The 17,110-nt window shown below is 30.9% G+C and overlaps 1 protein-coding gene across 9 annotated transcripts in view; it reads left to right on the top strand.

The window, feature by feature from the left end:
• The window catches only part of LOC148236821 (paxillin-like), an 85,863-nt gene extending 72,067 nt beyond the window's left edge, over positions 1–13,796 (top strand). For 5 of the 9 annotated variants that reach the window (XM_088182729.1, XM_088182728.1, XM_088182726.1 and 2 more), the window contains 5 exons: positions 7,180–7,294; positions 7,365–7,551; positions 7,967–8,332; positions 8,405–8,635; positions 11,998–13,796. In XM_088182729.1, the coding sequence (XP_088038855.1) occupies positions 7,180–7,294; positions 7,365–7,551; positions 7,967–8,332; positions 8,405–8,635; positions 11,998–12,264 (1,166 nt within the window). In that variant the 3' untranslated portion in view covers positions 12,265–13,796. Of the gene's footprint in view, positions 1–7,179; positions 7,295–7,364; positions 7,552–7,966; positions 8,333–8,404; positions 8,636–8,728; positions 11,215–11,997 lie in introns of those variants that run through there. The other 4 variants (XM_088182734.1, XM_088182732.1, XM_088182730.1 and 1 more) reach the window with 1 other exon arrangement.
• Positions 13,797–17,110: the final 3,314 nt, after the last annotated feature.

Raw genomic sequence — 17,110 nt, forward strand, 5'->3', positions numbered from 1 at the left:
GTACCTTATTGTATAATAAACTGATATTATACAGTTAGGCAACCGATCGAATCATTCCTATATATTTTCATCATAAACTCCAAAAATATATTTTAATGTTCAGATTTACGATCGGATTTATACGAACCAAAATGTTAACATTACTTGGACTATCATGTGTATTTTAATGTATTCTTTATAATCATGGATGATGTCTATCTTGATCCAAGAACATGTTCGTTTGTGTCGACAGTCAGGTGCGTCGTTTCTAATTAAACGCCAGGTGATCATATTTGGCTTGTGGATGCAGGAATACTATGCCGGATAATGAATTATGATGTTACCGTGTGACGCGTTTGGAGTTTTGAAATTTTATATTCATTCATATTATACGCCATATAGATGATGTGCGATGCCAAGACGGCGTCGCAATAATACGCTTAATTAAATTAGACGTGAAATTATTACGAGAAACGTTTTATCATCTTGATGCATAGTATGTGTGTGCACATATATCAATTGGTCTGAAAAAATGTTGATAGTAATTAAATGCTTATTTTGTAGTGTGTGAAACGATCAAAAAGTAGCGCGTCTGTAGATTACATAAATGATTATTCCATCTTATATTATTACACTAAACTGCACTGTTTTATATGACTCGAATATATAATTTACAGTAAGAATGAGTTAAGCTATATAGTGTTCTTGCCATTAATTTGTTTAGTCATCAGACAATAAGCTTTCATGCACGTTTATATAAAAAAATATCTTTAAGATGAGAAAAAAATATTATGTTTTATAATACACCAAACCCCTAGTCCTAGAAAAAATCCTTTTCAGTACCATATTTCTAAATAAATGTGTAGCAAATGTTATTAAATTAAGTTGCGTACATATTTTCATTGGTTTTTTTCTGAATCATTCTATAAATCCAAATATTTTTAAACTTTTGATAGTAGAATTTCACGATTGAATGATAATTTTAAATATGTTTTTTTTAATTCATTATCTAAATTAATTTTCATAACCCAATTACGATTATTTTGAAATCCAAGTAAAATCCCGAGAGATAATTTCGTAACTATATTATAAAACGGATGTAACAATCACTAGCTAAATTATCCATACCTCGTAACAGACTAAATCCGGAGCTAATGACCGAGGGGGCAGAATGCCAAAATTGATAGAATTAATACATTTCATCGGTTTGCAAATGTGAATGTCAAATGCTTCAAAAAACATAAGTCACGGCAGATTTTCCAACATACAGTCCTCGATTCAATCCTCTGTGAACGTTTTATTACACTAACCCACTTGCACAATAATATTTAGCCTCATATACTAGAATTATGTGCATTAATGTAACAGTGTTTATTTTAAAATTAGCATACTTCGTCGATATACATTTTACGATTTTAACCCGAGGCAAAAAATGCTGCTTTCAAGTCCAAGACAAAAACTGGCAAAAGACGTGTAAGAAACCACTTCAAATGTCGTAAAGCGTACGAAAATATTTTTATCGGTTATAAATACCGTGTTTATTTGTCTAAAGAATTATATGAACTAGATGTATTTTCGTCGGATCAAAAAATACTTTACGCAGCGATTATAATAATAACATTAAACTTTATTTAACTTTTAGTTTTTAAAATTTGAAATCTATACATTGTGATATATTAAATCATTTTTCGATAATTCGATCATTTATATAGGAAATAGAACATCAATTTATTTTCGCGTTCATATTTATACTGAACTGCTTCAAATAAAATTCATATTTAAAAAAAACTGCTTAAATAGATATTTTATGTTTTCAAGATTAAAATTGTTTTTTATGTAGTTTGAAAAATAGTTTTGAGATATTGGTATTAAAATCAGCGTTTAGTACATTTTTGTACTTATTATAATATAAATACTAATTGATCACAATAGTCTTCCATCTTCCAGCGTTGATCCTTAATCCATAATCAACACTACCTATAATCAAGATTTACTACAATAAATCTGTGATTAGTTCGAAAAATACATTCTTGTTATATGTACGTAGAGTGACAGACGTTTCTTCAGAAAGAGTACACAAATATATCCATATTATGCCTGCACTACACTTTCTGGAAGTTGTCCGAACCGAAGTTACAACCTAAGTCGGCCGAGACCTACGACTTCGAGTAAGCGACCACACTGCCGCAAATTTCATATGCCGTCCGGACGGCGGCTTCTGTCACGTACAGCCCGCATATTTGCGCGCGATCGAAAAATGTGCCAAATAATCGCAATTTTGAAATAGTCATATTATTAAAATTACGCTACTGATAATTATAAAAGTTTGTATGGGCACTCACCAATACAATATCAGTGAAAACTTTTCGGTCGTAAATATTCAATTTACGCATAATCTTTGTCCGCTTTTGCAAAATGCCATAAGGCATAAAAATGATACTTCAGAATATGAACACCACATCTGTGACTATCCTAGAATTTGTCGCCATCGATTCTAAATAAGAATTTGTTATGGTGTGACATTTATATTAACCGATCTAGGAAAATACATAAGGATATTCGAAACGATTTTTTTTAACAAAATTAAGTACCACAAATTATTTTTCAATTATTTAATTTTATATGAAAAAAAAATATAATAACTATATCTGTTAGAATAATATACTATCAAAAATATAAGTAATCCCTTTTAGTGCCCTAAAATATTCAAAGATGTCAGTAAGAGTCTGTTGAAGTCCCCGATAAGCATATGGTATTATAACTTGACCACGTGCCACGATGCAGCGCTCGACATTCATGTTAACCATAGGATGCCTACGTGCATACTGAAATTGAAGCGAGTTACTCGTTCTATCTCAGTTTGCAAAACACCATATCATTATCTCTCTCACTCTCGTCACTTAACACGCGAGAGAGCGAAAGGGGAAGTATCTCGCCGCTCGCGCTCGAAAGAGCAGCTCCGACTTCGGTCTTTTTGCCGACAATGTTCGGAAGCGCTCGAAGCTGGCCAAGTCGACTGAATTACCCCCACTTTACCTCCCGTACTCGGTAACCTCGAACAACTTCCGAGAGATTTTAGAGCGGACAGAACCGAACTCGACCGAAGTAACTCACTATATTCTCCGTCCTTGGCCAATCTTGGCCAACTTCCAGAGAGTATAGTGCGGGCATTACATTACTCAACGACAAAGAGTCATAATATAAAATACATAAAATCAAAAATATTTGTGTTAGAATTACGTAATATGTTTCCACTTCAAATAAGGATGCTTTAATAACGATCTTTGTTCCAACCAAAGAAAAGTGAAACTTGTTGAAGGTGACTATATTATCCTCTCTTAAAAATAGGAATTGATGATGTTATATATAATTTATATGAATTACGGGGGGGGGGGTATATTATTTTCCTCAGGATCCTAAAGGAAAACTAAGCAATATTTGGAACGTACGTATTCAGGTGTTGGATAGTTAGTGGGATTAAAGAGTAACTATATACTTATTTATTCAAACCGATTTAATGGCAAATAATTGTATACACATAGAGAGTAAATGTATATACATGTATTAAATTGTACTAGTGAATTTATACTTTCACTGGCGTTTTAATGAAATCATTTCCGAATACTTTTTCATTGGATCGGCTCTAAAATTTCTATGAAATGTCCGTTTGCTGTTTTAACACAAATCTAACCTAAACGAATTAACCAAACCCAACTTGATATAATAAAAGTTATGTAACTATATATAGCTTAGGAATTTTCATTGTGTCTAGATTACGTTTGGTTTAATTTATTTAGTATTTTGTAAAACTAATATTGTAGTATTTTGTAAAACTACGTGACATTACAATTTTGTGACTCTTTTATCATGTGGAAATACGTTAATTAATTGTTTGATACATTTTAACTGACAGCTCAAAATCACTTATAATTTAGTGGTTTATCAACCCTGTGTTGACTCAATGACAAAATTGGTTCGCTAAAGGATTTTTGTAGGCGAGGGCAAAATCTTATTTTAAGATAAAAACCGTGTTTTGTATTAATCAACAAAAACATAATATATCAACTGTCAGATAACAATAATAATATATTTTTAACAGGAAATAAATGCTAATAATTGTGGGTTAAATTAAAAACTAATAATTACTTACATTAACACAGTAGCTATATAACTAATAGAATATACACATTATATAAACGCACAATTTTATTTTATGAACCAGCTTCAAAGTTACAAAAATAAATTAATGGTATTTTAACGGAGACCATGAAAGATTAATATAAATAATTTCTATATATATTTAATATATAATCTTAAGCTCAATGTTGATATTAATTTTAAATAAGATTTTATATTCTGTGGCTGAAAATCGCTGATGCATTTTCACCGCTGTAAAAATACTCGTGTTTTTAATAAGTCTAATAAATTATATTAATGCGTTTCGAAGAATTTTGCAGTCATTGTTAAATTGGATATTTGCTCTCAACATAGCGCCGGGATTTTGAACTATACATTTTTTAACTAGACATATTTAATCTGCGATATGTCAAAGTCAAGGCGACGCAACACGTTATTTAATCACGATGGCGGCCATTTTCTCGCGTCGGCTTATTAACGTTGATCGATGTCGGAAAAGCCATCGTTTTGAAAAAAGAAACAAGCTTTATTGTAAGCAATAGGAACAATCTAGGAATATCGCTCTTTTCGCTACTGCCAAGTGTAATTTAACTAATTGCCACTCCGTCATAAGATAATGATGGATAGGCGTTATGTAGTTAGTGTTTGATATTTTTCAAGAAAATATGTATATCAACGTAAATACGTGCATTTGCGTAATTTAGTGGTTAAATTTAAAGATCTTATACATATATTTACGACACATTTCGTTTCATGAATGAGACTTTTGAACGACTTTTTAATAGTTGATCGTATTTTTCGATGCTTGGTGCGTTCTTGCTTTTCGTAAATAAACTAGTTTATAAATAAAAACATTTATTTTTGCATTATTTTATTAATTAATTTGTTATAAAAGAAACATGCAGGTTAACAATAAATTATTAAATATAGTTCTATTATATCAAATTTAATTTTTCTTATCTGTATAGTCTATAGTCTGAATTAAAAATCCCTGAAACACTACCTAATGTTTGTACCTTTGCAATACGTATCCCCATATAACTCCTATATTTTAATAACTAATAATATATTGATAATTTCAACGAAAAATAACATTAGATACCTACAACTTTTAATATGGCAAGAATCGTTTTTAGCAAAAAAATATAATATGATTTATGTTGCAATAATTAATAACTATTACAATCTAAAACGATTGATTAATACAACCGTCTTTCTGTCGTCGAAATTGTGATGAATTATCACTGAATGACGGAAAACTGTCGCCGCCTATATTCACATATTACAAACTGTACACAGATTTTATTCCTGAATAATTTGCTAATTGCATGGTATTATAAATTCATAAGAATTTGTATCAAATAACAATACTATTAAAATCTCAAAAATAGAAATTGTGTAAATTTCACAAAAATTATACTTAATTTTTCATTTAGAAACATTCATGTCTCAAGGATAATTAACTTGAAACGATGATAATTTTAACTGCGAAGAACGTCAGTGTTTTATAGATGTTTTATAACTGCGGAAGTCGAAACAGAGAGAGAACAAACTGTCATGTTTGCTATAAATTATTGTAATAATAAAATAAATATTTATAAACTTAACACTTGCGAAGATAGTATCAATACTTTTGTCAATGAAAGCGTTCGTCCGTCTTCGCTTTCTAACGCCTGATGTATATTTTTTTATTTTTGTCCTACGTCAACGTGTATTTTTGCACACGGATCTCGTAGAAATAATTTGGCTTGTTTGTTGTTATGTTAAAAATATTATTTTTGCACACTTTTGTTGTTGCTCATTCATTATTCGCACCCACGATATCATCGCGCGGTGGCGTTGGCACGTAATTAACGTAGTACGTTATGTAGGTAGCAGCCTTTTGTTAAACAAGAAAATGTGTTTAGTTACACCAACATTTCTACTATATAAATTAGAAGTACAAGAGAATTTTATTTTAATAATAATACTGTTAAATTAACTTATCCATTTCATCATTATTCATAATTGAGAAAGAGATGGCAGGTTTGGGTTTACGCCCCTACCATTGATTGATAAATATAAAAAAATTAGTAATGATTTTAATTTTTATAAATTTGCTCAAAATATATACAGGAGTAATGATAAGTATATCGAACGTATATCCGTATCGTGTGCTTTAGAGCTAATAGTTACAAATATTACAAATATTCACTAGTAAAATCCATTGCAGTTTTACGCCTATCAGGTAAGCACAATCGTAGTATCATTCTTTCTTCACTAAGGGTAGTTATTTTCACCGTTAATCTGATTTATTGTACCTATTTCGACATTAAATTTAATTCTTTGAACTGATTATTGGTTATAACCGACAGACTAAATTTTATATTGTCGATAACGTAATTGATAAATATACGATAATATCGGATGGCTTTTATCTAATGACGATTTGGTATAATAATTACTACTAAAAACAATATAAAAATACCCCTAAATGGGTGTAATAAAAAAATCCGAAAGCAAATTTGTAAGCTACTGTATATATTTTTGAGCTGACGTATAGTTTATGTATTCCTTTTCATAATAATTAAGAAAGACTACATATTTTTACTTTTTCGCTGTGCAGCGAGAAAACTTAGAATTTATATCAAAAACTATTTTACTGTTAGATCCATTGCCGATGGAAGGTGTTGATTTATCTAGAAACAGTTCAATTTCATTTCTTCATCGTTGAAATAATCATTATCCTTCAAAACATTTTCTTTTGATTACCATTGCGTTCAAAGTTCATAAATTATCAAGAGTTGAATTCTTAAAGGACTACAAATATTATATTATGTATATGCTTTTTGATTGCATATTTCTTAGTACTGGTATTTTTTTTTCTCTTTTTTAATGGACGTCATTTTGGGTAATACTGCTAGTATATACATATAAATTATGCTAATTTATACCAGTTTTCAAATGTATTTATTTTATTTCATGTTTTTATTCAATTATATTGCTACAATATATCTAAGTTAATTGCTCTAATGGAAGAGCTTTTAATTTAATCGCATTGCTTTATAAACAATTTACTTTCAGCCGATGGTTACAACAAATCGAACGGAGGTGTCAGCCCCATACCTCCTCCCGGTCCTAAAGCTCGTCCATCAGTCGACAGCCTATTGGAACAACTCAATTCTGACGTTCCCAATGGGTAAACGTTTATTTTATACACAATGTAACACCGTGTTTATGTTCATTACGATATGTTGTTGCATTCTTAGATCTGCCGTTAATACTGGAACACAACCGAGACCGGGTACGAAACACGTCACGGTGACGGTGAAAGAGACAGTCGTCGAGCCTATGGGTCAAGTTCCACCTCAGCCGGCTCGCCATCCGATCCACACTCATGCCTCCAACGCGACAAGGGAGCTCGACGATCTGATGGCGTCCCTGTCGGAATTCAAGGTAAATTATAATTTGTTGCCGGTTAGGGCACCTTGTGTCAGCACAGCACTACACCAAAAGTTCAAGTTGTTCAAGCTTTTTAAATACTCTCGAGACTCCTTTATTGGATCTACGATCCGAAAATAGATTTCCCACCTCCCACTGCTCACTTCCTTTATTCCACACCATGCCATACACCTGTCTCCTTCTTTCCTTACGGCATATAAGAGATGTATATATAGCGCTATTTGGCGCATGGTGGGAGAAAATCTTCAGTTATAATATTAGTAAGCTTCAGCGTCGAATGTTTCACTTCAATTCTGGTCTCGTCCGAGACGGTAGACTTGTTTGAACGGATCTAACCTAACATAAAGTAATATCGAGTTAGTTTGATAATATTGAATTGATTTTTTATTAATATTATATTATGTAATAGGTATCTCAGAATAATATTCAACACCATCAAACGAAGGAAACTCACTGTGCGAGGCATTTGGAAACTGAGGACTCTTCGGGAGGTGTATTAGAACGTATGCTGGGATCACTGCATGCCGACATGTCCCGTCAAGGGGTAACCACAGCCCAAAAGGGCTGTTGCGGGGCATGCGACAAACCCATCGTCGGGCAAGTCATCACGGCTTTGGGACGCACATGGCATCCGGAGCATTTCACCTGCGCTCACTGCACCCAAGAGCTCGGAACAAGGAACTTCTTCGAGCGCGACGGTCGTCCGTATTGTGAGCCCGATTATCACAATCTGTTCTCGCCGCGGTGTGCTTACTGCAATGGACCTATTTTGGATGTGAGCAACTGAGCGATAGATATCACACACGTAAATCACTGGGGAAAATGTTAAACATGTATCTATTTTTAGAAATGTGTTACCGCGTTGGAGAAAACTTGGCATATGGAGCATTTCTTCTGTGCTCAATGTGGCCAGCAATTCGGCGAGGATGGATTCCACGAGCGCGATGGAAAACCGTACTGCCGAAACGACTACTTCGATATGTTCGCACCCAAGTGCGGCGGTTGCAATCGTCCGATAATGGAAAATTACATTTCGGCTTTGAACGGTCAATGGCACCCGGACTGTTTCGTCTGTAGAGTAAGTATAGCATTCTATTAAATCGATTTGATTTGAAAAATAATGACTCTGATATTATTTTATGCAAATTTTAAAATGTACGGTCCAATATAGGATTGCAAGTTACCAGTGCAAGGAAAGTCGTTCTATGCAATGGAAGGAAAACCGGTTTGCCCGAAATGCGTCGGCGTTGACGAAGAAGACGAATAACTTCAACAAAAATGAATTCGATGAATGCCTCTTTTTTTTCAGCACTTCATAGTTTGCCAAATTAAAGCAAACGAAAATTTGTCATCAATCTATGCGATTGAATATAGTATGAAAAGCGGATGTATGATATGTGAATAGCAATATTTTTTTATATATCAAATTAAAATAGGTTTTTAATTTATAGCTTCTAATATTTGTAATAACCTCTGTATTATATTTTGAAAAATAAATAATTTAAAAAAATAAAAAGAAAAAAAACAACAAAAAAATAAACAAAACAAAAATGCATTGGGGCCAATTACTTAAGCTGCATATTCAGCTTTTGCATTCCGAAGGTTGAAATATATTTAGTATTTGTTGTTATTGTATATTTTTTATGTAATGTTGTGATATAAATATTGACCTTTGGTATAATTGTATATTTTTTTACCTAATTCATTACGAAACTCTTCAATGCATTTATTGTTTGTTTTATTATCATATACATATAATTGTATATAAAAAAAATAGTAAAATAAAAAAATAAAACGTATATTACATTTTCAATTTTTTTTTATTGTTACTTAGTTACATTTTTCAAATAAACAAAATTAAATTGCCAATAAATATATTAAAGTGGCTATAAATTAAAAACCTTGTTTTGATACATAAATGATTAACAACAAGTCGAATAAAAGGTGAATGTTTTGCCAGGTTTTGAAATTTATTTATTAATGATGCTTTTATAAAGGTTGATTTATTTTGGTAATATTTAAATACCTTTGAATAGTTATTTTGATATAACATATGCAAAGCACATTGTTTTGAAGTTTAACTTAATAGTCAAAGTTACCTTGACCCGAATATAAATATAATTTTGTGAGTTAAACTTTTTATAGCTTGATAGTTTAACCTAGTTATCAAAGTCAAATGGGTACTTTTATTTTTTATATATATAATATAACACTATGTAATACATTTTGAAACAAACCGATTGCATATATATTCTATAATGGCTCAAAAAAAACAATTTACGCTTAGTACTATTGATTTTAAAGTGATACTTTCGAGATATTTCTCAATAAACCATTGGTCCTGCAAATTATTTAATTCATAGCAAAGATCTTTCAAGCTCTTTAAATTAATAAACATAATTAATTTATTGTCGCATTACTGTGCCCATTATGATTGTGCCGCGACCTCAAAGTAATAAATGGACAAACATAAGGATTTGAATTGCGTTTGCATTTATTCTAGGATATTTCAGAAATCAATTGTATTTTGGGCCATCATGTATTGATAGTACCATAAATACGTGACGTTTTTTGAGTCTATATAAAGTCCTAAAAATATAAAGGAGCGAAATCCGCAGAATAGCATTAACTCAGTGCAATATATGCATTTGTACAGTGCTTTTCATAATCTCCCTAATTGTTAGCAATAGACTTCCATGTTGATGGACTTTCTATTTGGTAGCAATTCAAATTAAACTTTCTTTGTCTACACATTTATTTTGACATTTATTGGTGCCTTAACCCTTTGTTTGCCCAAATCTGATATATCAGCTTTTGCTACTTTGGCAAAAAATTATGGATCCGTCATCATTCTTAATAATGTGCTGTAGGGTATATGCTTCAGGAAAAAATATTATTTAATTTATTATGTAATACGTCGATATTTATATAATAATCCCAAATAACTCGCTACGCAAAAGGTTAAATTATAATTTTTCAGCTCCATAAAACGTTATTTTCTTTTGTATGCACGCATTAACAGTTGCGCTCAATTCACTGGTATTTATATTTTCTGACCGTCAAAAGTGTGATCCAAGTAATTTAGCCCCAATAGAGAAGCTTAGATTTAATTCAACGACTAGGTCCTCCACTACCCAATTTCTACACGTTCTCTTTACACGCCACTGACAGTGTTTTCGCCTTTTAGATATCTGTGCAGTACCCGGTTGGTACACGTCTCTTTCTCTAAGGATCTATAATTTGTGCAATAATGGTTATATATCGCAGTTTCAAGTTGTATCGAAGATCGAGATGCACTCTTAGAGCTTAGGCTAGATCAGATAGTAAAAATGAAAGCGACAGATTTTTTCGGACTTCTAAAAGTCGTCTTGGTCGAAGCGGCGTAGCTCTGTTTGGTGCGATCTCGTTAATTCCAAGTCGAAGACAAAGTGTTAATTCTGATGAAAGCGAAGAAGTATTGCTATGTTCCTGAGTTCATATAGAGTAGAAACCAATGTCTCTTATTAGGCTTTTTGGCTCATTGTAATATTCGTTCAAGATGACATCATTTTTAGTGTACAGTAGTCCCCCCCAATAACACGGTAAATTAGGGACGTGCTATTTGGGTGCCTGTTACTTTATGTGTGAACGAGCCAAAAAGTGGATATCTCACCACACGTGCCTGATTTTATCGCAAAAAGTTATATGATTATTTTCTAGTCCCCCAACTACACGCACCCAAATAGCATACTCCCAATTTTCCGTGTTATTGGGGGTTCTACTATACATTCCTTTGCTTCGTTAAAAGCCGATAACCGCTCAGATTTCTAGTAAATTCTAAGGACCTATATTTATAATTTTATAACCTATTTAATAGGTATTGCATAGCTAATTTCGACATAACAATTATAATTTATTATTATTTCTTTTAAAACAGTGTAAAATGGTACCCTCTGGTAAGCAATATATAATATAAATAGTACATTCTATTTTTTTTATACCAATACAGGTTATTTTGTGCCCTCAAATAATATTATAGGTGTATAAATATACAGTGGTAACTCGGTTTTCGTTGATAATCCGTCCGAAAACAATTGGTGAAATCCGAAACCGACGAAAACCGAGGCAATTATTTGTAGTATGTATTAACATTACGAGTCATGTAATTGTATGTACACTCGCAATCAATAAAAATCACAAAAACACTAACACTGGCAAGCAATGGAGTCATGTACTGAAATAAGTAATCTGATTGAATATATGGTGTATGTCTACTAGTCCTTATACATTGTTTGTGAAGCTGGATGATCACAAAAACATTACTATTTTCAGGTTGACATAATTTTAAATAGAATATGCAAATATTGGAAAGTTGCCACGCCTCGGAAGATGAGTTCAACTCGCGTTTATTTGCACGCATATGTTTTTTCCTTAACTAATTACCCGATTATCTATTTCCAGGATTGCAGGCAGCCTTTTCACGCGGGTTCGTTCTTCGATCACGAAGGCCAGCCGTACTGCGAGACGCATTACCACGCAAAACGCGGCTCGCTGTGCGCCGGCTGCCATAAACCGATCGCCGGCCGTTGCATCACGGCCATGTTTCGCAAATTCCACCCTGAGCACTTTGTCTGCGCCTTTTGCCTGAAGCAACTCAACAAAGGCACGTTCAAGGAGCAAAACGACAAGCCGTATTGTCACGGCTGCTTTGAGAAACTGTTCGGCTAAGCATATTTTGCTTGTTTGATTTAGACGCTTTTTATTAAAAATAATTTACGCCGAGTTATAACAACCACTAAAATTAATAATGAGATTGAATTAAATATAAATAAATTTTATTTGCAAATTGGTGTACCGAAAGGTTTATTGCAAATCTTTTTTATTTCTTTACTTATTTACTTTATGTAATAAATTTAATAAAATATCATGAAACAGTATTTTAAAATAATTTTATTTTTAGACTTGTCTCAGAATGAAAGTAACTTAGCTGTACTTGTTGTATTTTGCTGAAAGTAAATTATAAAATTATCTTTAAACCTGTTTCTGGAACAATATTTAGCCGTATCAATATTGCTTAAATATTATACATAAATCAATTTACTTTTTTAATCAAAATTTTTTTAGATATTATCATACAGAATTGAATGTTTACACTTATATTATAATAATATATAAATAAAACTATCTGGTACACCAAAATTATTTTTTATGCATTAATTTTTTTATTGAAATGCCTAATTTTTATATTTATAATAAATTTTTAACTTTCATAGATTGCCTTTATAAAAAGCACAAATTAATACATAAGAATTGTTACAACGATTAAAAAGCTAATTTCTATCATCATGACATTAAATCTTGTAAGCATTCAATCAAATTTGCTCCACTTTTAAAAAACGTAAATAAAGAAGTGCTCTAGTCAAAAGTATTAGAAATGTATTTTCACACAAATACAAATTGCCACCTAACTCTGTTCGATATACCAAATCAGTATGAAGCTATCAACGTTTGTTATTAAGAAAGAGAACAAATTTTAAGTAACTCCCTTTTGCAACTTAAAACAAATTTTATATCAATCCTCAGAAATATTTTATGCTTATTTATTATTATTGAGCGTTTCCGGACAGAGTATAATCATTGGAACATATATTTACGATCATCGTGCACTTTTTATCCGAATCTCTTATATTCTTAGCGATGGCAAAAAGTATAAATATAGAAATAAAGTTAATTTGTGACGTGTCTTATATTGTAATGATTATCGTGCTGAAAAAAATTGAATCTACTTTATTTAAATAATATTTTAATGTCTTCTACGCTGCGAGTGTATTCATATAAAAGTAAATCACATAATAATGTGACTATTTTAATATGCATTTCCGAGCACTATATACATATATATATATAGTATTATAATTGTAATAATGGTTTGCTATATTATATAAGATGCATGATTTTTTTACAAATACTAAAAATTTTATTCGTACAATGACGACATTTATATTTCTATTATATAATGAATATATATAGCAAATTATATTTGACAGATTATGTAAATATGAATAAAAATTCACATTTATGATATGAATATGACATGTAAATGGCATTTTACACCATTCTTGCATAAGTTGACAAAAAAATTGTGCCAAAACGGTGCATTAAATGTACATATAATACATAAATACATATACGCAGATATACATTTGTACATGTGTACTTATGAATATATGAATTTGTTAATATTAAATATGTTAAACATACTATTGAAGTTTTATTTATTGCTTGCTTGATTTACCCTATGATATATGTACACAAACATTAAAACTAGTGAATTTCACTTAAGAAGTTCAATATATGTAGAATTTCTTCATACTCTATACTGATTATATTATTAATCCAATAGTAATTAGTATACGGTGACCAACATGTCAATGTGCACCAGTTGTAGGTATTCATATTTGTCAATCCAATTTCAGAAGTATTTCTCAGCTCGTGAGCTGAAGAATAAGTGAACCTCACAGTTGGTGAGTCGAGGAATAAGAGATCTTGTGGCTCTTTTCACTCATGCGGGTATAAGATTTTATATTCACTTTAGGCGTGAGAATCTCAGCTCTGTTTATTTTTCGTCGACGGCTAGTTTGTTTTATTTAAAGATATTATATTTTAATCTCTAGGTCATACATGATTAGCAAGTGCGCACATGGATGAAGGATTTATTTGTTCTAGTACAGTATTTTCATCCACTCGTTTTATTTATTATTTTATTTTCGATATTAAATTTCAGTGACTTGAGTTAGAGCGATTGTCAATCATGGCTCCCTACAACTCAAATTAAATTTTAAGAGCTATTACAAGAATAAAACGTAAGAGATAATTTATTTGTGAACTTCGATTTTTTTAATGGAATGGTGTAGTTTAGGATGTTAGTTCTAGCAGTAACATCAACTGAAGATTATACAATATAGTTCCCCAAAAAACTATTTGTTTATATTCTCAAACTCTAAATGAAACATAAAATGTAAAAACTACAATTAAAATCTAATTACAAAATATGAAGTTCTCGTCTGCATCTAAGGAATAAAGTCGTCTCTAAAGATTCAGTTAAAATCGGCATTCAGACGTCGTAGCTGCGTCCAAGAATGACGTGAAGAGGGAAGCGGCTGTTTTTTCAGTTTTCCAAGGTCGACATCCCTTAACAAAACCGTAACTTCCGAGATGGCCATTTATGCTCTATATTCGATCATTACAAACAATAACTTTGGCGTGTCTTGAAACTTATGGAAAAATGGGTCTAGAACAGTTGTTATGTCATTGTAAGTCTGCGTAGCTATTGTGAAAAAATTTTGATTTTTCGAAATTCAACACAAAATCAAAATGATTTCCATTTTTATTTTTATTTATTTTATGAATTAAGTAATAATAAGTTTTATTTTAATTTTAATTGAAATTAAAATTAAAATACAAAATAAATACATTATTTGAAAGTCACCGACAAAATTACGATGCGCATTTTAAAAATCATAGAATTACACACAATCAAAACTTTGTTATGTACTATTTGCCTAGATATGATTGCTCATAATCACAAATAATTTTATCCTCAACTAACGGATGATTGTGTATAAAATTATAAAAATTGCTATAGAATCATTAAAGTACATTTAGTAGCTACTGGACTATTATGATAAACAGTGATCTATGATTTTAATTGCTTATTGCTGGATCGGCGATTATGCAAAATGGCGGATATAATATTAAACAATGATTGTTAATATTGACTGCACATTATTTGTACCTAATATAAGGTACGTCGGATCTGACTATGCTTTTAGTATGAGTTCAAGTCTCAGATTAAAATGTCGCGCTTTTTATATTTATGCGCTTTTGTGGTATTGTGGTTGTCAGTTAATTCAATTCACAACCGAGTCAACGCTGAAGATGAAAAATATCCATATGATGTTGGAGCAGTCTTTACTAAATGCAATGAAACTTATTTAGTATCAATAGGTAAATAAATCATGTACATTAATAGAAAAATTAGATAATGTATAAAAAATAGTATTTTTTTTATTCTTGAATTAAAGCAATTAAGGTCTATAACTATCATATATTTTTTTAAAGTAACCATTTTCTAATCAGCTATTCAAATATATTTAAGACACTATTTATCTTTTAGATTATTTGCTTTCAATAAATGAAAGTGGAAGTTTTCCTGATGAATCTGAAAAAACGCCTAAGGTATTTATATTCACATATACTTATATTTATAGAGTTGGCTCTGCAAATATATTTTGAAAGGTCTATCCATAAATTTGATCTAAGTTGTGATAAACAATAGCGTAGTAAGGGAAAAGTATGCAATTAGGCTGAGATACCTTATTACACTGATGAGAAACATGTTATTATAAACCTAACATAAAATCTAAATAATTTTCATATAAGCAATATTCGATAAGTAAAGATAGTCTTACAATAGTTTTAAAACGTTCCTTTATTTATATTCTATATAGTAAACGTGGATCTCAATATTTGGTGAGCCAAATTTTGTTGTTTTTTTATCAATCATATATACATCATGAACATTTCTTCGATATAATTAAAATTCATGATTTAATTTTGCCTGTTGATAACATTAATTCCATAAATATAATTAAGTTGAATATGAAATTCAGGAGCACTTCTTCCATTCCAGGAATTGGAATTTTTAATACATTCTACAACGACTAAGGACTAATAACCTTAACAGAATAGGTAAAATTTGTTACGTTAAAAAATCCCTTGGCTTGTATACTTTACGAATATTTCTCGTAGATTGCATTATATTTTACTCGAAACTAAAAACTGGCTTTGCTTTGTGCAAGTTTGGATATATGCTTTTGCCCCTGGATGATAATAAAATTTTGCCATATTTAACCATTTAAAATTCTTCAACATTTAATATCGGTAGACACTTTAAGACGTAAAACATATGTGCACCAGTTTCCCCGTTGACGTATATATCCGCATGTCTCGCGATTGAAAATTTATTTTACGGCAATTCTTATGAGCAATATATAAAATAATTGTTCCATGAAACTAATTGTTTGTGCATACTGTTACAGATTAAGTGCGAGCTAGTGGTAGCAAATACTTTTCCGAAGAAAAATCTGAAGATTTACCTTACATAAATGCACAAGCAATTCGTTTTATGGAACAAAGTATTTATTTAAATGCACATATCTTTTAAAATAATTCCCAGTTAAATCGCACCTAATTTATTTTAAAGAAATTTCAGAGACGTAATAACCAACCAGTGGTAAATTAAGATTTAACATGCTTCCTGCCTCACAATGTATTTTTTCAATGCATAGGCCACAGTAAGATTTTTTTGCTCTGTAGAACAAAGTATAATAAATATATTTTTTATTGGAAGCATTTGTGACATACGTCTTTTAGCTCATGTCGACAGAGTTGGCAAGAACCATTTTCAGTTTATTCAATTGATCAAATGCGCGAATTTATGGACTGACCTTATATATATATATATATACAATATTTACAAAATGTTATACTAATTTGTATTTTAATGAATTAT

This window comes from Plectrocnemia conspersa, unplaced genomic scaffold (genome assembly GCF_051122295.1).
Source record: "Plectrocnemia conspersa isolate PC_06_02 unplaced genomic scaffold, ASM5112229v1 ptg000003l, whole genome shotgun sequence".
Taxonomy (NCBI): Eukaryota; Metazoa; Arthropoda; class Insecta; order Trichoptera; family Polycentropodidae; genus Plectrocnemia; species Plectrocnemia conspersa.